General features: G+C 35.7%; 1 protein-coding gene across 17 annotated transcripts in view; it reads right to left on the reverse strand.

The window, feature by feature from the left end:
* Positions 1 to 20,873, reverse strand: part of OXR1 (oxidation resistance 1) — a 355,346-nt gene that overhangs the window by 16,992 nt on the left and 317,481 nt on the right. For 15 of the 17 annotated variants that reach the window (XM_036378717.2, XM_036378729.2, XM_036378727.2 and 12 more), the window contains 2 exons: positions 17,595 to 17,763; positions 14,317 to 14,479 (listed from right to left, as the gene is read on the reverse strand). In XM_036378717.2, the coding sequence (XP_036234610.1) occupies positions 14,317 to 14,479; positions 17,595 to 17,763 (332 nt within the window). Of the gene's footprint in view, positions 1 to 5,804; positions 5,888 to 14,316; positions 14,480 to 17,594; positions 17,764 to 20,873 lie in introns of those variants that run through there. The other 2 variants (XM_036378732.2, XM_036378733.2) reach the window with 2 other exon arrangements.

Here is a 20,873-nt window from a genome sequence, read left to right on the forward strand (position 1 = left end):
CAGGGGAGGTTTAGTTTGGGTATTGGAAAAAGGTGGATATCAGAAGGTGGTTGGGCACTGGAACAGGCTCCCCAGGGAACTGGTCACAGCACCAGCCTGACAGAGTTAAGAAGTGTTTGGACAATGCTCTTGGGCACATGGTGTGAATTTTGGGGATAGTGCTGTGCAGGGCCAGGAGCTGGAGTGGATGATCCTTGTGGGTCCTTTCCAACTTAGCTTATTCTGTGATTCCAAGTTTGAAAAGACATGGAATATATCCTTAGAGATCTAATACTACCTGCTGTATTCATATTGGCAACATTGGTGAAAAAATACAGGATGAATTGTATGACTCGTGGCATGACTCTTTAAGCTTTTTAACCTCTCCACACTATATATAAGTGAGTTAACCACTTAGCAAAACACCCAGCAGTTTTAATATTTAATGCAATAAGTTGAGGGTTGGCATCCTAATGATTCACAATCAATAACAATCAAGAAGCCAAGGATTCTTCTTCTGGAGAAACTCATGTTTCTAAACTTTGTTTTTCTGAAAATATCTCAAAAGTATCTAATTTGATAAGCTATGCTTGCCACTTGCAGTGAATGAAAATGAAGACAAAATCCCAAATATGGAACATTTCTTGTCCTTCAACAACACACGTGAAAATGCAGTTAAATTTTTTTAATGTTTGATCAACCTCTTCAGCCACTGGTCATATCATCCTGCTACTGGCAGATGTAAAAAAAGCTTTTTACATCAGTTAGGGTTTCCTCAGTTTAACAAAGCCGCAAGTGACACCCCCCAGCCCCCGCTGCCCCTCCCATGCCTGTTTGCTAACAGGGAGCAGCTTTCATTGCTGCCCTCAAAACAAACACAGCTAAACGTTCAGAGCTAGCAAGTAGCTGAAACTGTCTCCACTGAGAATGGGAGGGTCTTATCAGGGCTGAACAGTGCTTCTGGAAGTAAGAACAGATAAAGCTTAACAGCATAAACAGCCCCGAAATGTAAGTTATCAGTAACCTTGTTACCAACTCAGAATATGAAATAAAAAAAAAAAGCATTAAGAAAGAACACAAGCTGAACAATTTCACTTTGAATCTTAATACATAATACTGAATCTTAATACATAGTTGTAAACTTGGCTGAACTGTAAACTTCATGAACATTAATTCTTGTGATTCAAAAATATTTCAGGATATTTAATTGAAGAAAAAAAACCCCAATGTAGCTTTATTAGGCCACTTACAAAGTTACTTTAGAATACCTTCCAATAAAAAGGTGCCTATGCAAACTGAATGCTGCTCTGAATATTTTAAGAGAAAACACTAACTTTATTTTTCAGACAAATTTAGTTTCCTCCCATAAATATTAGACTGCTGGAGAGAAGACACTATTGAAGAAGCACTCTGCTCCATCATATCAAATATGATTATTTGGGATATTTTGATTACATCACAAAAATGCATTAATTCATGGGTCATACTGCACCAGATAAACAGATGTAAGGTATCATTTGAAGAAAACCCAAACCTTAAGACTAATTTAATTTGATTAATTTTTAAAGCATGTGGCTGGCAAAGCTATTAATTTTCTGGTTTGTGTGGTATTCAGTCAATTCAACTCCCTGTCACTCTACTGGTGACAAAGAAGGAAAGGGATGACAGCTGGCCATTTTATGCAGAGAAGGACCATAGAATGACAGCAGTCTCCTGGTTTGGCTGTCACCATGGTTCTTTCTCTCAGTATTTTAAAAGCTGTCCCTCTTCAAACTGTTGTGCACACTGAGGTGTTTTCCAGAGCAGGGACAGAAATGCTGAGTAGGTCACATGACAGCAGCATTTTCCCTGTGACCAGTATTGTCTCTGTTAAATATCTGCCTCCAAGCGCTCTAAGCCCAGAGCAACTGTACCAGTAATTAACATTTACTGAAGATAAACCGAACTATCTGCAATAACCAGAATAAATGAACTTGAAAAGAATGCAGTCAAAGCCTGAAGCACACAAAGTGTTACATCAAGCCTGTAGACCTTAATAACAAGCTATTTTTTTCAAGATGGGAGAAAACACTTGTATGAGAGATATGGTAATGCCAGCAAGATAACTAAATTTAGCATGCGAAACATTAAACAGTTTAGGAGGTTTGTGCAAAGAACTAAGAATTAGATTTAAGAAAATTACTTTCTTAAAGAGGCAGGCCAGACAACTTTGCTTATTTTGGCCTAATAAAAAAAGATCTGTAGCAACATGACCAATAAAACCCAGCTCCCTTGCAAAACTACTTAAGGAAGTTTCAGCACTTGCAAGCAGAGAAACCAGAGGTTCAGCTGCTGAAACCACAGCACCTGGTGCTTGAGTGCAAGCTGCCATTACAGTAGAAGGCAGAATGAGCAAGGTTACATCTCAGCTCTGATACTGCCCTGCAAAGATCCTCTCAGGTATGACAAGAAAGCATTACACAGGCTTAGAAATAACTGAATCACAGCCCAGCATGAAAATATCTGTCTCCTGCTTTAAGCAGAAAAAAGTCAATTAAGGACCAACTTCAGATTCCACAGATCTTTAAAGCCCTACAGGAAAAATATAAGTCTTTACTACTCATTTACTTTCTTTTAACTTATAAACAACCTTTTCAAAAACTCCTCTGCTACTCTACCTCTACCCTGCTGAAGTAGACTAATATTTCATAATTATTAAAAATGCAAAGAATGTGACATCCAATAATTCAATGGAAGAAATATAGTAATTGAATAGTTCAGGTTGGAACAGATCTTACAGATCACACAGCTCCAATCCCTCCCCAGTCATGGGCAGGGAACCTTCCACTATACCAGGTTACTAAAAGCCCCATCCAGCCTGGCACTGAACACTTCCAGATATGAGAATTCCACAAATCCTTGAGAAATCTATTCCAGTGCCTCATCACCCTCATATCGAAAAAATTCTTCATAGCATCTAATCTAGACCTTTCCTCCCTCAGATTAAGGCCATTCCCCTTTGTACTATCACAACATGCCCTTTGGAAAAGTCCCCCTCCAGCCCTCTTACTAGAGAGCCCCTGTAGGCTTTGCAAGGTGCCATAATAAGGTCTCTCCAGAGCTTCTCTCCTTCAGGCTGAACAGTCCCAACTCTCTCAGCCTGTCTCCATAGCAGAGGTGTCCAGCTGATACCAAAACAACAGCCCTTGGATCAACCCAGTGGCCCTCCTCCAGACTTGCTCCAAGAGGCCTGCATGAGACCATGCAGTCATGGCTAAAGCACAAACATGGTGCATAACCCCCCAAATTACCTAGGACAACAGGTACAGCAAATATCTGTCAAGGAAAGGTTCCAGGCCAAATGACCTGTATAAGAAAGTACTGGATTTCACTCTGCATTTTTATTACTAAAAATATATAATTAATTCACTCAATTACTCTAAAAACTTAATATGGAAAATTGATTTTAAAAATATTTCAGTAGTATTACTGAATTGACGCAACCATGCAATTCTGACACATACAGAGAAGAACTAAATTCTCATCTTTCACATGCATGCCCCTATTACTATACCTTCCTAATTGTCAAAGAAATACAGGCATTAGCTTACCAAATAAAGTTAACCAATAACTCAAAATGTCAGAAGTTGTGCAGGTGTCAAACAATTCAACCTACTAAAACCAACATTTTAATTCTCTTTGCACACCAATAACTTGAGAACATAAAAGCCAAGATCAGTTTTCATTGGTTTTGTCCCCTTTGGCTATATTGCCTATCCAAGCTGTGCAAAGCACAGACAAGCATTCCCAAAGATGGCAATCCACCTTTTGTTCCCTTGCATTGTGTGATGTCTTTTGTCTGAAATGCTTTAACAGGAAGAACCATTGCCTGCATTTTTGACATTCTAGAAACTTACTGGCATCTCTTGTATTGCCACAAAATAAAGCGACACAGTAAATACCAAACATTTACTAAAACATGGGAAGCTGACATTACTAGCTTTTTAAAGGAGGAGCATAATACACCACTAAGTTGCCAAAATTTTGATTTCTTACCCTGGGAAAGTACCAAATCCTTTCAAATGCACAGCTCAAATTAATAGTATCATCAGGAAAGCAACAAAGGCCTTACTGGTAAATAATCTAGGGCAACTTAGTTGCTTCAAGCTAGCATTTCTGTTTTATTGTATCACTTAATTTAGCCCAATAACTGTTCCTTCATGTCAGATGAGACTTCACCCAAATTCAGAACCACCACTAATAAGAGATTCAGTCAGAAACTGGACACTTTGTATGCTGGCAGGCCTCTTAATATTCTTTCCACAGGTCTTGCATAACAGAAATAATTATACGAATACTCTTTCCTTTCTGTAAAAAGATTACACTTGCACATTAGGTTTATGAACATTCATTGAAGAAAAAAACCCAGCTTGAAGAATAGAGCTTGTCTTATCAACATAGCAACATTTTAAAAATATCCCCATCTGTAGGTACTTCTGTAACTCTTTTTCCAATTTGACTTTTTACATGTTAAAATAACCTCTTCTCTACCTCTCCCACAGCAAAGTTGATCCTTATTTTCACAGTCTTCTTTAGTTCAAACAGTCCTTAAAAGCTGGTAAGTATTGTTTTTATAACATAGACTCTGGCTTAAGTGCAGTATTGGTCCTAAGGGAAACAATTATAACAAAGGATGCTATTACTTTTTAAAATATCTGTGCAAGTTATATCTATATATCTGTGTATCTAGATACATGTTAAAAACCACAGTCTTTGTAAACTGAACTTCTGGTAGTTTTTACACTGCTACAGGGTATGCTAGAACAACATTTCAATTCATTTAGGTATTCTATCTCCTTTCTACTCCACTACCACAGAGAAAAGTTTAAGAGACTATTACTTCAAAAATGTGTTATTTAGGAACACACATTTTATAAAACCATTTGTTACAACAAGTCAATTTCATATTTTGCAGGTATCCTGGGTAAAAATAAATATAAAAACAATACATAAAAGATAAAGAATAAAAACATGTTAATAAATAAATAAAAAAAAACCCCAAACAAACCAAAACCAACTCAACAGCACTCTTAAAGTATGTTTCAAAACCCACTAAGATGTAATTCTTAAGAATTAGACTCTCCTGTCATAAACAGAGTCTAAATGAAAACTATCTTCCAAATTTATCAGAGGGTAAAAGCACAGCATATTGTCAAGATCACTACTTCCCTATCTTCAAGCTGTTGTTTCGCAGGTCTCACTGAAAACCTTTTCCTTTAGAATTTACTACGTATTAAACAGTACTACAAAAATTCTGTTTGGGGAAAACAACACTGAAAAATCCCAGTTCCTTTCATATATCTAATAAACTGCAAAGCCAGTGTTTTTGCTTCCTCCCCTTCACTATAAACATGAGAATGGGACAACCGGGGACTCATGTCCATGAATTTACAAGTATTACCAGACCTTTATATGGTTGACTGACTTCTGAGAAAGTCATGGTAAGTCAGGAAATTTACACTTCTCTAATTCTATGCCCATGTAAACTCTTGTTCTTAGTACCTAGGCATAAAGCACATTTTTTGTGAAAAAATGCATTACTCCAAGGGAAAAGAAAGGGGAACAAAACCACCTTAAAACTGCTGAACTCCTTAATGCTCAAAGTAGTTTCTATTATTTACTTCAAATGAAATATCAGTAATTAGATTCTATTTCAAAGATAATGAAAATTTGTGACTTAGCATCCTGTTTACATATTCAAAATTTAAACTTCCAGAAACTGTCTCTGCACCACAACATTGTAAAGACTGCAATAACAGACATGAACATACTACACTAAAAATTACCAGAGTGCATTTACGATTAACTGGCTGGTGCTTTCTTCCCTTCTTCCCATACCAGAGACGAGACATTTCCCTTCCAAAAATAAAACACGGCTAAAAAAAGAAATGAAACAAAAACCACGGTTCCAGGCTGCTTGAAAGCATTCTCTGTACCTGCTGTCAGCTCCAGGCACAGGCAGAGCCCCACGACGCCGTGACAGGAGAGTTTGCTGGACGCTCACATTTGACTGACAAGGCAGGCAGCAAATGAGCGAGTGTGCAGCAGGGGATGTATCGCAAATGATGACGATACACGAGGAGGAAGGCTTCCTGTGCTCAAGCGTGGTTGCAGAGCACTAGTTTGTTAAAAGGCCAAAGTATTTAAAGACACAGAGCTGAATTGTTTGTACACAATATTGAAGAACTCAAAAATAATCCCAAAGAACTGCTTGCAATATTTGGCTATAAGGTAATTGCTTATAAACAATTTCTAATGGTAAAGTGTTTGCATTCAATATTAAACTAATAGTTTGTCTTCTTTGTGCTGACAACCTTACATAAACACTGTAAGTAATTCTGAGAGTCCAGAACCAGTTAGAAGAGTGGTCAGTGAAGATTTAAAATATTATTTTTAAAAAGGGGGGTTTAAAGCATTTGGAAACTGCTAGCTTTGCAGCCTTTTCAGTTTGTAAGCTACAAGAAGAAAATGAATCCTTTTGTCTATAAGTTAAATTTGCCGTATGGGTTAAATGGTAGTCCCAGCACAAAAGTATTTTTGGAATCATGATTACTTTTTCCCTTAAGGAAGGATGTTTATTTAAACAGGCATGTGCAATTCTAAAAAGCATGACAACCCTGTAAGACTCTCCTTGCAGTAGCACTTGCAGTCTTTCTACCCCACACACAAAATTAAATACCTCCCTTCCCCCTGCAACATCCCCCAAAACAAACAACAACAACCAAAATAAGCTCCACATCACCCATGCTCCAGGTTCTGTGGGAAACTATTAAATAGGCCAAGGCAGCAACAGAACAACATTAAATCATTGCTCACTCAGGCTGTTGTGCTGTGATCTAAAAGCCAAGACATCCAAGCAGAGAAAACCAGAACCAAAACTTGTATTTTACTGCAAATGATGCATTGGAACACCTCACCTTGCACTACTGTCTAACATTCAAATGTTTCTTTTCAGTAAAACCTTTTATGGGAGCTGGCATCTCTAAAAGCAAATTTGTTCTTACTTATCAGAAGTATTAAGGTGGCAAGTAAAAACATTGTTATCATTGGAACACTGAAGGTGGGATTTAGGAAATTCAAATATGCAACAATGACTTGACTAAATATATAGTCAAATGGTGTGTGATTCCAATAATAAGCCATATGTCTATTTATGTGCTTGAGTTTTTTTGTTGGGTTTAATTTTAAAATACTAAGTGAACTAATAATGAGGGTTGAAACAAGAACAAAAAACAGACACCCTTAAAACTGTTTCAAATGAGAATTATCAGCAATATAAAAATATAATACAAGCTACAGTCATCACCCTCTTCTCTGCCAAGTATGGGAAATCTTAAAGGAATGGAGAATATGCAGCAAAAGTATTTCAAACTTTCTCTGGAAATGAAACTTTTAAGGCTGAAAGCAAAAGTTAGTAATACAACTAACTCTTCCATAGCCTACTTTATCAGTCATCTGTTCCCTGCCTTTAAAGAAAAAAAAAAATTCTTCCCTAACACAAGCCAACACATTGTTTCTGGGAAGGAAGAAAAGAATCTGCATAACTGAATCCTTTTTCATCCTGCAACACTTAATCTTAAACAATTCTAACAATTTGCTTACAAGTTTAAAGCTTCTCTCTGAATAAAAATGACTTTTCTCATAGCTTCTCAAAAGGATTTTAAAAACATGCTCAAAAGAAAAGTAAGCAATAAAATTCTGTTCGATCTGACAACTCACTTTTCCACTGAATTAGAGCTGCAATTTTCATGGGAATGAATGCACAAGTAACTTTATGAGACCCCCTGACAGTGTTTTGCTGCTCAGCCCTGCAGCAGCAGCAGCTGCCCCTAGGAGGTGGCAGCTGCCCTCAGCTGGGAGCATCTGCTGCAGAGGGAGGGCAGAAGAACCTGAGCAGCACCGAGACACAGAGCACTCATGGAAGTGGCAAACTTGTCACTCGTGACACATCTCCACCCAGCCACAGAGAGAAGCCCACACAAGAAATCTGACCTCAGTAGCAACACTTTAAGTTAAAGATTAATAAACTGCCCTTTTACTTTTTCATGCATTTGGGGATTACAGTACTGATCTGTTAACTGGAATAAGAACCTCATATCTTGTAGCAATTAATGTAGGCCTTGACATCAGTGTTCTTAATAAAAGATTCTAGTGAGGATCACCAGCTCACACATGACATCTGTGCAGAACAGCAGCAAACACCTTGAGAGCATACACCTATTTCTTACACAGACAATGGAGCAACAGAAAATATATCTAATAACACTTAATGACAATCTTGTTAATCTTATCCCTGTTAATTCACAACCAAGATAAAGATCTCTACACAATGAATGTGCATAGTCTTCTCAGTATTTTACCTCACAATGTCATTTCTTCTAATAAACTAATCTGTCTCAAAAAAATACTTAAGCAGCAGCAGAGAAAAAGTAGAGTGATAGCAGAGGTACAACATATGGAATGCCTTATTTCCATTCCAAACCAATTACCTGGTTTAGACCTTTTGCCATACCAGATTTCAAGTTATCACATGGCAAGATTACACAACACTGAAACAGGGCAGTAGGCATAGCAACCCTCAACTTCAGTAGGAAGACTGGACACCAGGTGTAGAAAAAGGTTTTTGCAGCTGGATCAGATGGAACTATTTTGTTTCACATAGTCACTAACAATGTTCTGATACCACAGCAACAGAAAAGTCATGACACTGAATTCTGCAATCCCTACATTTAACATTCATGCTTTTTTGAGTAAGGTTACATTAGTAGAAAATGTATTTCTCATGCTCCATCCCTCTTAAGAGACAGAGGTTAGCCAAGAAGGATAACAGGACATTTATTTACAACTTACTGTTGATTCATTTAGACTTGATTCATTTAGACTTGATAGAGTAAGTCTAAAGTTCAGGAGTAATGAAGTTAGAATGCAGTTGAAATAAAAAAATAAAAATTCAGGTACTGGCTTCTATACAAAATTACTACTCTGCCTTCTAGAACAAGTGAGTCTTAGTAAAAATTACTGGAGGTGAAGCTAACATTCAATTACAGCTAAGTAAGGTCAGATCCCTTTTCCCTTTACAGGTACAAGAAACACTAAAACATTACAAAAAGCTATCTCCTGTAGTGTCAATACAACGTGGACTGGCACAACTTCTTACTTGGCTGAGAAAGTTTCCATAAGAAAGGAAGTCTAATTTGAGAAGTCATCCTTTGTTTCCTGTCAACAGCTTAAGGAAAGGGAGGGTGGAAATAAAAGGAAGTATTTTTCTATCACAAAGTTTTCCTGAGGATTTTCAAAGGTATGCTGAAAGCCATTAAGAATCTCAAAAGCACAAGCTTTTTAGCTGAATGGCTCTGCTTTAACTCTTAGTAGAGGGACCATCCCAAATATCTTCCTCTATTAGATACAAGAAATAGCCATCAATTAGCTAACTGCACATTCATGACTCCAACTACAGGACAGCTCCAAATCATCAAAACCTCTGATTTTCCACTTACAAGTTATAAATAATTTGAAATAGATTAAGTGGTGACAATAAATACAGCAAAACAAGAAATACCCTGATGCATGAAGGTTAGAGACAGTACAACATCATTCAAGTTAATTGCAAAATAATGAAATTGCAAAGAATGAAAGTTACCAATCTCTGCAAAGAGCATTGGATTATGCAAATAGACACCAGAGTCCTTTTCTCCAACCACAACAAATTAACAGAAACATTTCTGCTATAGCACATGACTGCTAGAATTGAAGAGACTCATTCTCCAGTAAAAGAGCAAAGCCTATTAGAAATTCTGTGTTAATGCACAGCAACACATGCATAGTGACACATCCAATTTCTTAACTGACAATACATGATGTAAAAACCAAATAACCACCTAGCTTGTATATCCAATTCGTTATCATAAAGAGACAGCCTTTCCAGAAACATATTGGAAAAAATATTCTTCTTCTGAAGACTTAGCATGGTTCATCTTTACAGATCCTGTGCAATGTTTCATTCAAGAAGCCTACAAGTTTCAGGCTTCCTCTCTCTGATCATCCAGTACTATCGAGCTTGTCATACAGCATTAAGTTCATATCACATTTTAAAATGCAAGACACAACAAGCAGATGTTGCACCAGCATCCAAGCACTGAAGTATACAGCAAAGAATGGAAGCAAATTTACAGAAGAAACATGATTAAAAATACAAAAAACTAAGATAGCAGTGATTCTAAAACTGCAAAATCCACTTTAATATAGAAGAACATTGTAGGTTCCAGTCCAGATCCAATAAAGAACTTAACATCTGAGAAAGGTTTCAAGACTGGGATATTGGATATAGGTGCTTATCTAACCAGGAGACAATCATTGTTTGTGACCTTCACATTTCCATAAATATACAGAAATAGAATTCTGAGACACTCCAGAAGATACAGCTCAGTAATGTTGGATGGCTGAGTGTCCAAGTCAAATACCATTTCAAGAAGACAGAACCTCAATTGCAACTAAAGGCTTGATGTAGCAAGCATTTTCAAACCACATCTTAAGTTCTAACTGAAATTCAGTTGGACAAGTGAGTGACAATGCTTTCCAGAAGCATTGTATTCATGTTTTCTACAGACATTCAATAGGCAAAACCAAAGGTAATTACTATGAAATGCAAGTCCAGAACATGACCTACCATGTCTAGGAAAAAATATTTGCAAGTATCTATCAACTCAAGCTTCATTTTGGAAATAAACTTCTAGACAGTTTAAAATCAAATTATTTGTATTTTCTCCACAATTAACAAAGTTAATAAAAAAAATCAAACTGATGAGCTTCCAACTACTTTAAGACCAGTTTGTGGGTCGTAAGACAAGAAATTTCCTGTTTTCGAATACCTTGAGAATGAGTATTTATATTTACATGGACACAAAGTAAAATTCAGTCTTGAATAATGGCAATGAGATCAAGTGACAGGGAAGGGAAAGGAAGAATCAATGTTTTAAACAGGAATTACTGTAATGCAGAGCAATTCAAGTGTTTCCTTAACAGATTTCAGGTTTAAATAGGAACCTACTATACACACTACTTAAACTTAAAAAAGAAACAAGATTAGAGCATAAATACCAATGAAAATTGTTTCTGAGACACTGCAAACAGAAGGAGTCAGCTTGCTGTCAAGTCTTGCCATGTTTAGATGCAAGTACAGAATATGCTTAGGAGAACGAGTTTGTTTATTAACACATAACAGTATTCATCATTTGTGCTAACAGATATAGAAAGCCATTAGCACTTGAACTTAGACACACCAAGTAAAAAAAGAATAGCAAGATAAATATACCTTATAGCTCAGTACAGATGGTAAAAAAAACCAGCACCAAAACAAAAAAAACCAACAACCCCAGACAAGTCAAAACACCCTCTTTCTTGGTGTAAGCCCATTCATTTAAGTACAAGATAAAAGAGATATTCAAGAAAAATGGATGGGAATAACACAACTGAGAATTTAGCATCACTTTCATTTCTTAGATAGTATATTAAATAAAGTTATTGCCTATTCATTTCTAGTGGGTACCAGAGACAAGTCTTTAGTAAGGGCTGATCTTAAGTGAAAAAGTATCCTTTTTATAAAGCTTTGCTAATGACACAGGCAGGAAGACACATACTGAGTAACAACATCAGCGATAGCAACTGCAAGGTGCCTCAGACAGATTGTTTCAGACTCTGTGAATTAGTCACCTTTACTGATGCTAACATGAGACACCAGTAGATTCATAGTTATTTCTAGTAAGTCAATTTTCTATCAAGGCTACAACACAAAAAGAGAAAGTTAAAGGAAGTGCTGGAATTTTCCCTGACACTATGTACAATGCAGTATTTGATCAAGGTAGAAGTAAGCAGGCAAAAACTGAAGTTTGAATAAGCATTCAGTCCTATTCATTGATAAACTTAATAAATCAACACCTATTACTTATTTCATTTACTGATCTTTGCCTTTGTTTATTACTTCTTCCCATAATTTCTTTTCCACTAAACAAGCACAGAGTTTCTCAAGGTCTATTGATAAAAAACTGCACCTGAATGTATTAAAAGAACTCGCAAAGAAACAAAAGCTGTTTCAGAGCACCACCTGGGTTACCCATTAATCCTCTTCCCTGTCCTTCTAGTTTTAAGATACTGTACAATGAAAGCAGGAAGAACACATTTTGGAAAAGAAAGGTACTCCACTACCTTCATCCTTTGCTAGATGAACAGTACTTTGTCATGCATTTCCACTTCCCTTCCACCCAGAGCTCTCCTATCCTTGTGATCTGAAAAAGGCAGCCTGTTTTTCAGCCAAATACCCAGAAAAAGGCTTCAATTATACTGTACACCTGCTATTTTAGATTGAACCTGGAGCAAAAACTGACAGAAGAAAAGCTTGCTGCATTGAAGGAAGTACATTGATTGAAAATAATGACTGGAATTCAATGGAAATAATGGGTATTACAACAGTGGCTACAATTCCCCATATTTACTCATATTTTCTAGCATACATGTTAAAAGCCACTACAATGCAGTTTTATGTAATGACAGCTCAAACCATCCGGTACTGTCAAACATTTCTGATTAGAAAGTTTTTAAGAGCTTTCAGATTTGTGCTAAAAGTCAGTCATAGGAAGTCACGTTAAACAAATTAAAATGCACAAAAGACCACACTAGCATATTTCTTGTACTTGCATAACATTTTTTTATAAAGTTATCCATCTCACTAATCACATTAGCATAGAAATCCAGAAAATTATTATTTGATAATATTAAGAGAACCAAGCTTGACAATTTCATTTAACACGAAGAAATTACAATATTTTTGAAATGTTTCCTATGACTGTTTCCAGAGAAGACCTAAATACAGGCTTAAGATCTGGCCTCATTCTGTGGGAAATAACTTACAGATTTTAATACTTGCACAAAATGTATTGCCTCAACTACTTTCAGAAATAGTTTCTAAAACCTAACACATTCCACCATGAAAAAAACATTTTCACTCTATTTTGTGGAAATTATTCTGTAGTTATATTAAGATGTCAAATTACTGAAGAGCTCAGTAAAGGAGAGATATGCTGTGCTTTAAACTGTAACATAGATCACTATTCACTGATACCCATGTTCCAAAAGGCCAAATTTTAAAACTCCAAATATTTATAAAGGCTTTGAGCAAGAGTTAACACCAAAATACATCGCTGGTAAAAACTCAAGGAATACATATGCTGAAAATATGAAAGTTAAAAAGACATGTTTTTATGATACTAATTTCAATGTCTCAAAGCAAAAATGCTCCACCCAAAATCACCGAGTTGCATGGAATGTTTTGCAACTATGGCCTAATTCTTCAACTAGCTACATTTCAACTCTGAATCCAGAGTTCTATGGTTCTAAGTTTTGGAGCTAAGCTACGACCTGTAGTTAGACTATTGCAGTTCTTTCAAATTTCTTTTATGCTCTACATAAAATAGTGTAGACTTCCTTAATTTCAACATGTTCCACTGCAGGGTAGGGGGAAGAAAAACAAAAGAAATCTTACAGTCAGAGATTGCAATTGCTGTCCCAAGACTCAAACAGTGCAGATGGGATACTTCTACAATATATATATGACAAGAATCATCAAACTTTTGACCAACATTTGAATGTACAAGACTGGAAGTGCTTTAACTGTATGTACACTACAAAACAAAACCACGTAGACATGTAAAGATGTGTCCATAGAAACACAGTGGACACAGATTCACATGAGAGAAATGTGCTTATTATTAAGAAAAAAAAAGAAATAGTTCCAATTACAACATATTTCTAAAATACAGTCAACAGCATTATAATGCATGAATAGCTCACAACTGAAAAATTAATTACTAAATTATTTAAAAGACTTGTCATTAATAGCTGTTCTTTTCCTCTTTTGCTGTCCCATCCCTTTTTTAGAGTCTTACCAATAAACACTGGACACTCTAAATAGAGGAATAATAAATATCAGAAAGCTGTCAGTTTATGAGACTGAACATTAAGTCTGCTTCACCAAAATTCTAACTTTGTTGCTGTACTCACATTCCTTTCCCTAGGAATTTTAAGTTACAACTTGCTCCACCACAAAAAAATGATTTGGAATTGTGAAATGTTGCCCTGATCTGATGTTAGAGTAAAGCATTAGGATGGCATAAACTGAACAGCCATGATCATGATCATCAGACTAATAAGGTGGCTTTTTTTTCCTTCTGGAAAATATTTAATAATATTTTAATATATTCTAATGTGTGTATCAAAAAAAAAATCTTTGATACTGCTCTTCCTTACCTCCCACTCTTTAGCAGCATCTTCAGTACTCGATTCTTCACTAGTTTCAGGCTCATCCTTCTTTTTTACCACTATAAATCCAGGTTCCCGAAGAGACTCCCCAGTGTCTTCTGCATATATTTCTGGACTCCACTGGATAAAGAAGACATACAAGTGATCTGTCCTAGAAAAGTCAAGTTATGACACAGAAAAAAAAATAAGGTAAATTTGTGATGTTTAATAATATTAAGTATTTAAAGTTAAAATAAAAATACTTAATATTTTACTAGATATTAGAGACAAATTTGAAAAAAACCTAGCTAGTTCTTTAGGTTTGTTTTTAGTTTTTAAATATATGAAGATGTCTCTGGAGAAAAAAACAGGAAGCAAGTTGGCAATGGATTAGCTGTGATTTCATATATAAGTATGATCTTTCAACCACTTCTGCCCCATTGGATACCTCTGCTTAAAACTCAAATAGCTCCCAAAATAAAACACAAAGACTTTTTTAATCTTATTTAGAAAGAGTTACATAAAGCCAAACAAAATTAGAATTTAAAAAACGTCTGCATGTTTGTTTTCCCTATGCCTGAAGAACACCTGACCACTTCCAAGACATAATCAGAATTATACAAATTGTGGAAAGTACTATAGATGTGGGGGAAGACTGCTGAAAGCATGCAGGTGTATATATGAATCATAAAATCATGAACTACAGGCTATTCTAACTATAATAAGTACGAAGATTCAAAGTTACCTCATTTTAAGTTATGTGCCACAAATTACACTGCTCTCCAGTTAGAAGAGCAAAGTCACCCAAATTCACAGGAGGAAATTTTTTGTAATCCTAACAGATGTCAGTCTATTCTGTATTAGCTGCAGGTGCACAGACAGAGTACTCAGGAAAAGGACTTGCAATGCATCCACTAGTATCTCTTGATCATGGAAAAGAGAGTAAGAGCTAGAGCTTCATGGCTCTGGTTGCAAGACTTTGAATATTCCTTATGTCTTTCTCCAGAGATATTTGCTATAGCTGGGTATTGTATTAGCATGAAGAGTAATATTTGAGCCTTTTCTTCTCCCTTCCTAAATAATCTTTGAAAAACTGAACACTTGAAGAACAGCAAGAGATACAGAACTTCAAAGTTTCTCAAAATTGCCGATATATTTCTCATGTACCACTGCCCAAAAAATTTCTGAACACAGGTATGTAGTAACAGTCTCTGAACAGGGTCAGTTATCCAGAATCACCCTTGTTAAGATTGAGGCTCCTGAAGAACAACGATAAAAGGGGAGAAAAAAAAAAGGGGAGGCAAATCTTTCTCTGGCAGTAGCAAAGAATAAAACATTCTGGAAGCATAAGTTTAGGTAAATTCTATCACAGAAGTCCAAAGCAAGAGGCTGCAGACTCCTCATGGACTGAATGAGGCATCAATTTTTTGTCATGCAAGTATGAAAGTTTTTTTTAAGTTCTGATTTTAGCTCTTCAAGAACTTTGAGTTATGTATAATTACAGCAGTTAGAAAAAGGACATGAAACTTGATGCTTAAGGTACTATAAGACTCTCCTTCCCAGACTGGCTCCTTTGAGAGTAAGAACACTGAAATAATGCTTTTCTCTCTTTTGTACCACTCAGTGACACAGACAACTGGATTGGCACTAAGTACTTTCATCTATGCAGACTAGCACTCAGCAAGGTTAACACCAAATTAAGAAAATGAACTCCCCACTATGAGAACATAGCTTTTTCTTTACAAAAAACATAGGACACACACTGAATGAAAAAAGAACTGATACTGATAGTAAACTACCCCATTCAGTTAGAGAGAGAGAGAGAGATTGAAAGAGAGAGACCCTTCACAGATGAAAATAATTTCCAAGGAAGTCAGTACAGACTGAAAAAATAAGAAACCTTTTGTCCAAAATATGTGATCAATTCTGCTTTATGCTGAAGGTAAGTACTTGCTACATTAGAAAAGGAACCAAAGAGACAGTGATCATTTTAATCAACTAATCTAGACACCATTGCCATATATGAAACATTTATCTGATTTCAAATTCAATACAATACTTCTAGAACAAGCAGATTTGAGTTAACTATAACCACAAGAGAACTCCTGGCCCAGACAGGATTAACAGCAGCAGAATTAGTGGGACAGACCTTTGACTCAAAACTTTGCATCCGCTTTAGCACTTAAGAGGTAGCAGAGGTGGTGTTTAAAAGCTGGTCAGTAAAATCACTACCATGGACTCAATTCTACTTGTTGGATAAGTATAATACTTGATATCATTTCAGTCTATCACACATTTCCATCCATAGTGGACATAAAAAAAAAGACTACTGCCTTTCTTGTTGCAGCCAATTTCAGTATAAAATAATTTTATTTCTGTAATCAACCTCTTCTCCTTTAGATTAAAGAACCCCACTTACTTCTAATTTTCTTTATATGTTACACTTTCTAGGCATTAAATAGTCTTGCTGTTTTCCTCTGGACTCTCTCCAATTGATCCATATCTGTCCTCAACTGCTGTGCCCCAACTGGACATTCTATGCCATTCAGCTCAAAAGAAAAGACGGAAAAGTGACTTGATCATTGTGGGTAGGTATTTACACCAGATGATAACTAAGATTTTTTTGGTTTTTTTCTTTTCTCCTCACTCTTTGACAAGGATGTAACACCCTTAAAAACCAATTTCGGGCTGAAAAGAAGTCACAGTTTCCTAGCAGTAAAGATCATCTCAGAATACAGGGCTGTACCAGTGAGTGATCATAAACAATCTCATGTCTTTGAATGAGTTCAACAAAGTCAGGTATTTTTCCAGTAGACATACTTAAGGTGGCTCATGGAAAGGTTTTACCTTCCATATACAATGATAAGACAGAAGAACCCCACCTAGCTCTTCTGAACTCAGAGAGGATTTTCACAAAGTTTCCAAATAATGGGTAGCACAGATAAAGACAAAAATTTTGCTGCAGAATTTACTTCCTCCACCAGACACCACTCGACTCTTTCTTTTGTTATTTACTTGCTACAAACAAGAGCCTAAATAGTATAGTAAGAAACTACTTGCCAAATTCACAAGTAACTCAGGTAAATCAGTAAAATGTTTCTAAGGTAATGAGGTACTCCAATGGCAAATACAATACAAGCCAATCAACAACATCTTCAGACATTCAACCCTTTTTTGTGATTACTTAGAGACACACTGGCTGCAAAATTTTGAATGGTGCAGAAAAAACGAAAAGCTCAAACACCTACTGGCAATTGTTGATTTTTTACAGTTTGCCTCTGTCTTACCTTTCTTGTGGAACAGCAAACCAGTACTCATGTTTTTTGTCCCTTTGTGCATACTGTTGCATTGTTGCACTTGCTTGAGAAACAAATGTTTTTCTCATGGGTTTTCCAACCCTGAGACACAGAAACTTGTGAGATCGATGCCGTCTTTTTTCTTTCATAACAGAAGAACCTAATAATAAAGACAAAGTAAGCTGTCCACAAGGTACTAAAGAGCCTAACAAAATCATTAATTAATTTTATAATAGACAATTGAGGGATATAGGTCATTTATGTAAGTAAGTAACGGGAGATGGGATAAGTAGTAATAATAACCTGCCCCTTTTTGTTATGAATATCACAAAAGTGGAAGTAACTTCAGAGCACAACATACTAAATTCTAACATTCATTTCTGCTTCCAACTACAGATCACATTGTAAGAGCACTTCATCCATGCTTGGAAGTACTCAAAGTAGTCTTGATGCATACTCTCAATACTGAATCACCACCCTCCCACTATTAAACAGAATCCCACATACAGGAAAAAGACACTGTGTTAAATATGTATTTTGGCTTGATTCACATGTGTCAGAGATGTTGTTAGTTACTTATCATTTACAAGGGAAAATATTCTGGCCCTACTGATACCGGATTAAGATGAATTTTAATTTTTTAGCTATATCAAATACCTCAATGGTATGAACACCACCTCAGGATGAAGTATACTGGATTTTGCAGTACAGGATTTTTCTCTCTGGTAGTATATTTAATTGAACTAATAGAATTATATGACTACCCTCAAGGTCTGAATTGTCAAGTCAGCACAAGGTAAAGTAAGAAGCCTTCTTAAACTTTTTTCTTTACTAGATGATTTGCCTTGCCAAATCCTCCAGCCACAAGAAACTTTTTTTATAGCAAGAAAGGAAAATGTAATTTTAAGAGTTATTAGGATCAGTTATGACAATAAAGGGTTTATCCTAGCTCTGGTATTATATGTACATACAGATAAGTTTCAGTTTCCCAGGACACATTTTTTCTTTACCACTAAGCACAGAAAACATCACCTTCTTGCTCTATAAGCATTTTCTCAATAAGATTTTTACCATGAAGTTTAGAACAGCACTGTTCCACAAAAGACTATTTTTTTCTCATAACTATTTAAATGTGTGACTCCTAAGTTTCAGTCAGCATTTTAGAATTACACCTGCAGCATATAGTATAGTAAATTAGCCATATTAACATGCATTATTTGGAAGTATTTTATTAATGTGTAAGCTCAAAGGTAAATTGGCAGATTGAAAAAAAACCCCACAAAAATAAACAAAAATAAACAAAAAAGCCTGTTTCATAGGACTGTTATGCAAACTCTGTGCCAGTGTTAGATAAATACTCTTCAATGATTTGGCATTTTTGATTTTGGTCCTTCAGAGGCAGCAGATTAGGACTTTCCTGAGCTCAGAGAAGTGGGATTTTGGTTCCAGCTATCAGATAAAGTAAAACCAAACAATTTAGTTCTGCCCCAAGTCTCAAAATTACTATTTCAGATGCTTTTTCAAGTGAGTTCTCCAGTATCTTCTTGTATATTTGATATAGAATTAATGAGAAAAGATTTCAGCAATGGCTACTGGGTCTCATTCTTCTTGTCTTTCCTTTCAATGTCTGCCAATATTCAGCTAAGCTGTAAATATTTTGTCATGTTATCATTGATGATATTTTACCTTGTTTTTACACACACAAAATTAGAGATTGTTACAATTTCTCCAAAGTATCAACCACACCTAGCTTTATTTCAGTCCAGTGGTTAACAAAGGTGTCTGTAAAAACAGAAGCTTGGGCAATAAAAAAAGTAGATACAAGTAAGACCTTTTTAGTTATTCTAAACTTGATGTGTCTACTCATAAGTGTCTACTTGCATTGCATGACCTCAACATTCAGAACAAACATTCAGATCATTAATTCCAAACTCAAACATCTGACCTCTTAAAGTTCAAAAAACAATAGTTCTCAAAACCTAAATTCTCAAAACTGCCACAAAAGAGAAAAAATTCAACTAAGTTCCTGCTATATGAAAGGGACAAAAAGACTGTCTAGGTAAGTTATTGATCCAAAACTCATAGTATGACTACTTCAGCATTTTATTTTGAGAAAGGCTACTTGAAAGTAGCCTTTGAAAGCCAACCTATATTTCAAATTTTAAATGACCTGGTGTTTTTAGTGACCTGCTGTTAATAGATGTCATATTCATTTTGATGTTTTTCAAGAGTTATAAAGCAGATCTATGTTTTCACCTTGGTTCTGTTTCATCATGCCTGTAGAAGCTTCACCAAATCTATCTAGATTGAGAAATATTACTTCATAATTTATTCATTTACTTCCATTCTGCTAATACAACATGCAAGAATAAGAGATGTAATAAGTCCTACTGAAGCTGGACTGAATTGTTACAAATCTCCAAAAGGCATCTTGTGCTTTTTGTGTTTTTTCCTTTGTACTTTACCCCATCAACTTTGAGTGAGGCAGCAGTACTATGTGTACATAAGGTTTCTAGCCAGCACTCTTCTGTAGGACTGTATGCAGACACTTTTTTGGTTATATATATATTTACTCTGCAAATATACAGATCACATAACAGATGAACAACCTGCAGCCAGTCACTGATACAATCTTACAAAAAACCAAAACTAAAGCATTTAATGCTACTGAATTAGAAATATTCACCTGTAAGAAAAGCAGCAATTGTGCCAAAGAACACTTAGTACCTGATTTTTTTAAAGTTACAACCAGCAACTACTGCTAGCTGACATCCACCAGAGGTATTAGAAAGTAGTATTAGTAAGTATATTAGAAAGTAGCAAGAAGAATTAGAATATTAGGGGGCATAAAATATTTAGGGCATAAAAGCCAAATTTATCACAGAATGATGCAAGTATTCATCTGCTTCAAATTTCAAAATTCAGACTGCTTCCTTAAAAGAAGAAAAAAACCCCAACCCAACCAACAAAAAAAAAAAACCCTCAAAAAACCCCAACATGCAAAACCCATTATATAAGATTTTGAAGCGTAGAAAAACTTCTGTTAACCAAAGAAGGTACTTCTATTCGATATAATTTCAACTTTAATAATTAACATAATGAATTTAACCTTCAACACTTCACTTATCTTTAATGCCTGTCACACACTAATAGAGTCTTTTCTAGTCCCCCAGATATTGCAAAACTAAAACAAATAGTTCAGTTATCTTTATTAGTAAGATGAGAAGACATCAGAAAGTAACTTGTGAATTTTTTGGAAAGCAGATTTAA

Source organism: Molothrus ater, chromosome 1 (genome assembly GCF_012460135.2).
Source record: "Molothrus ater isolate BHLD 08-10-18 breed brown headed cowbird chromosome 1, BPBGC_Mater_1.1, whole genome shotgun sequence".
Lineage (NCBI taxonomy): Eukaryota > Metazoa > Chordata > Aves > Passeriformes > Icteridae > Molothrus > Molothrus ater.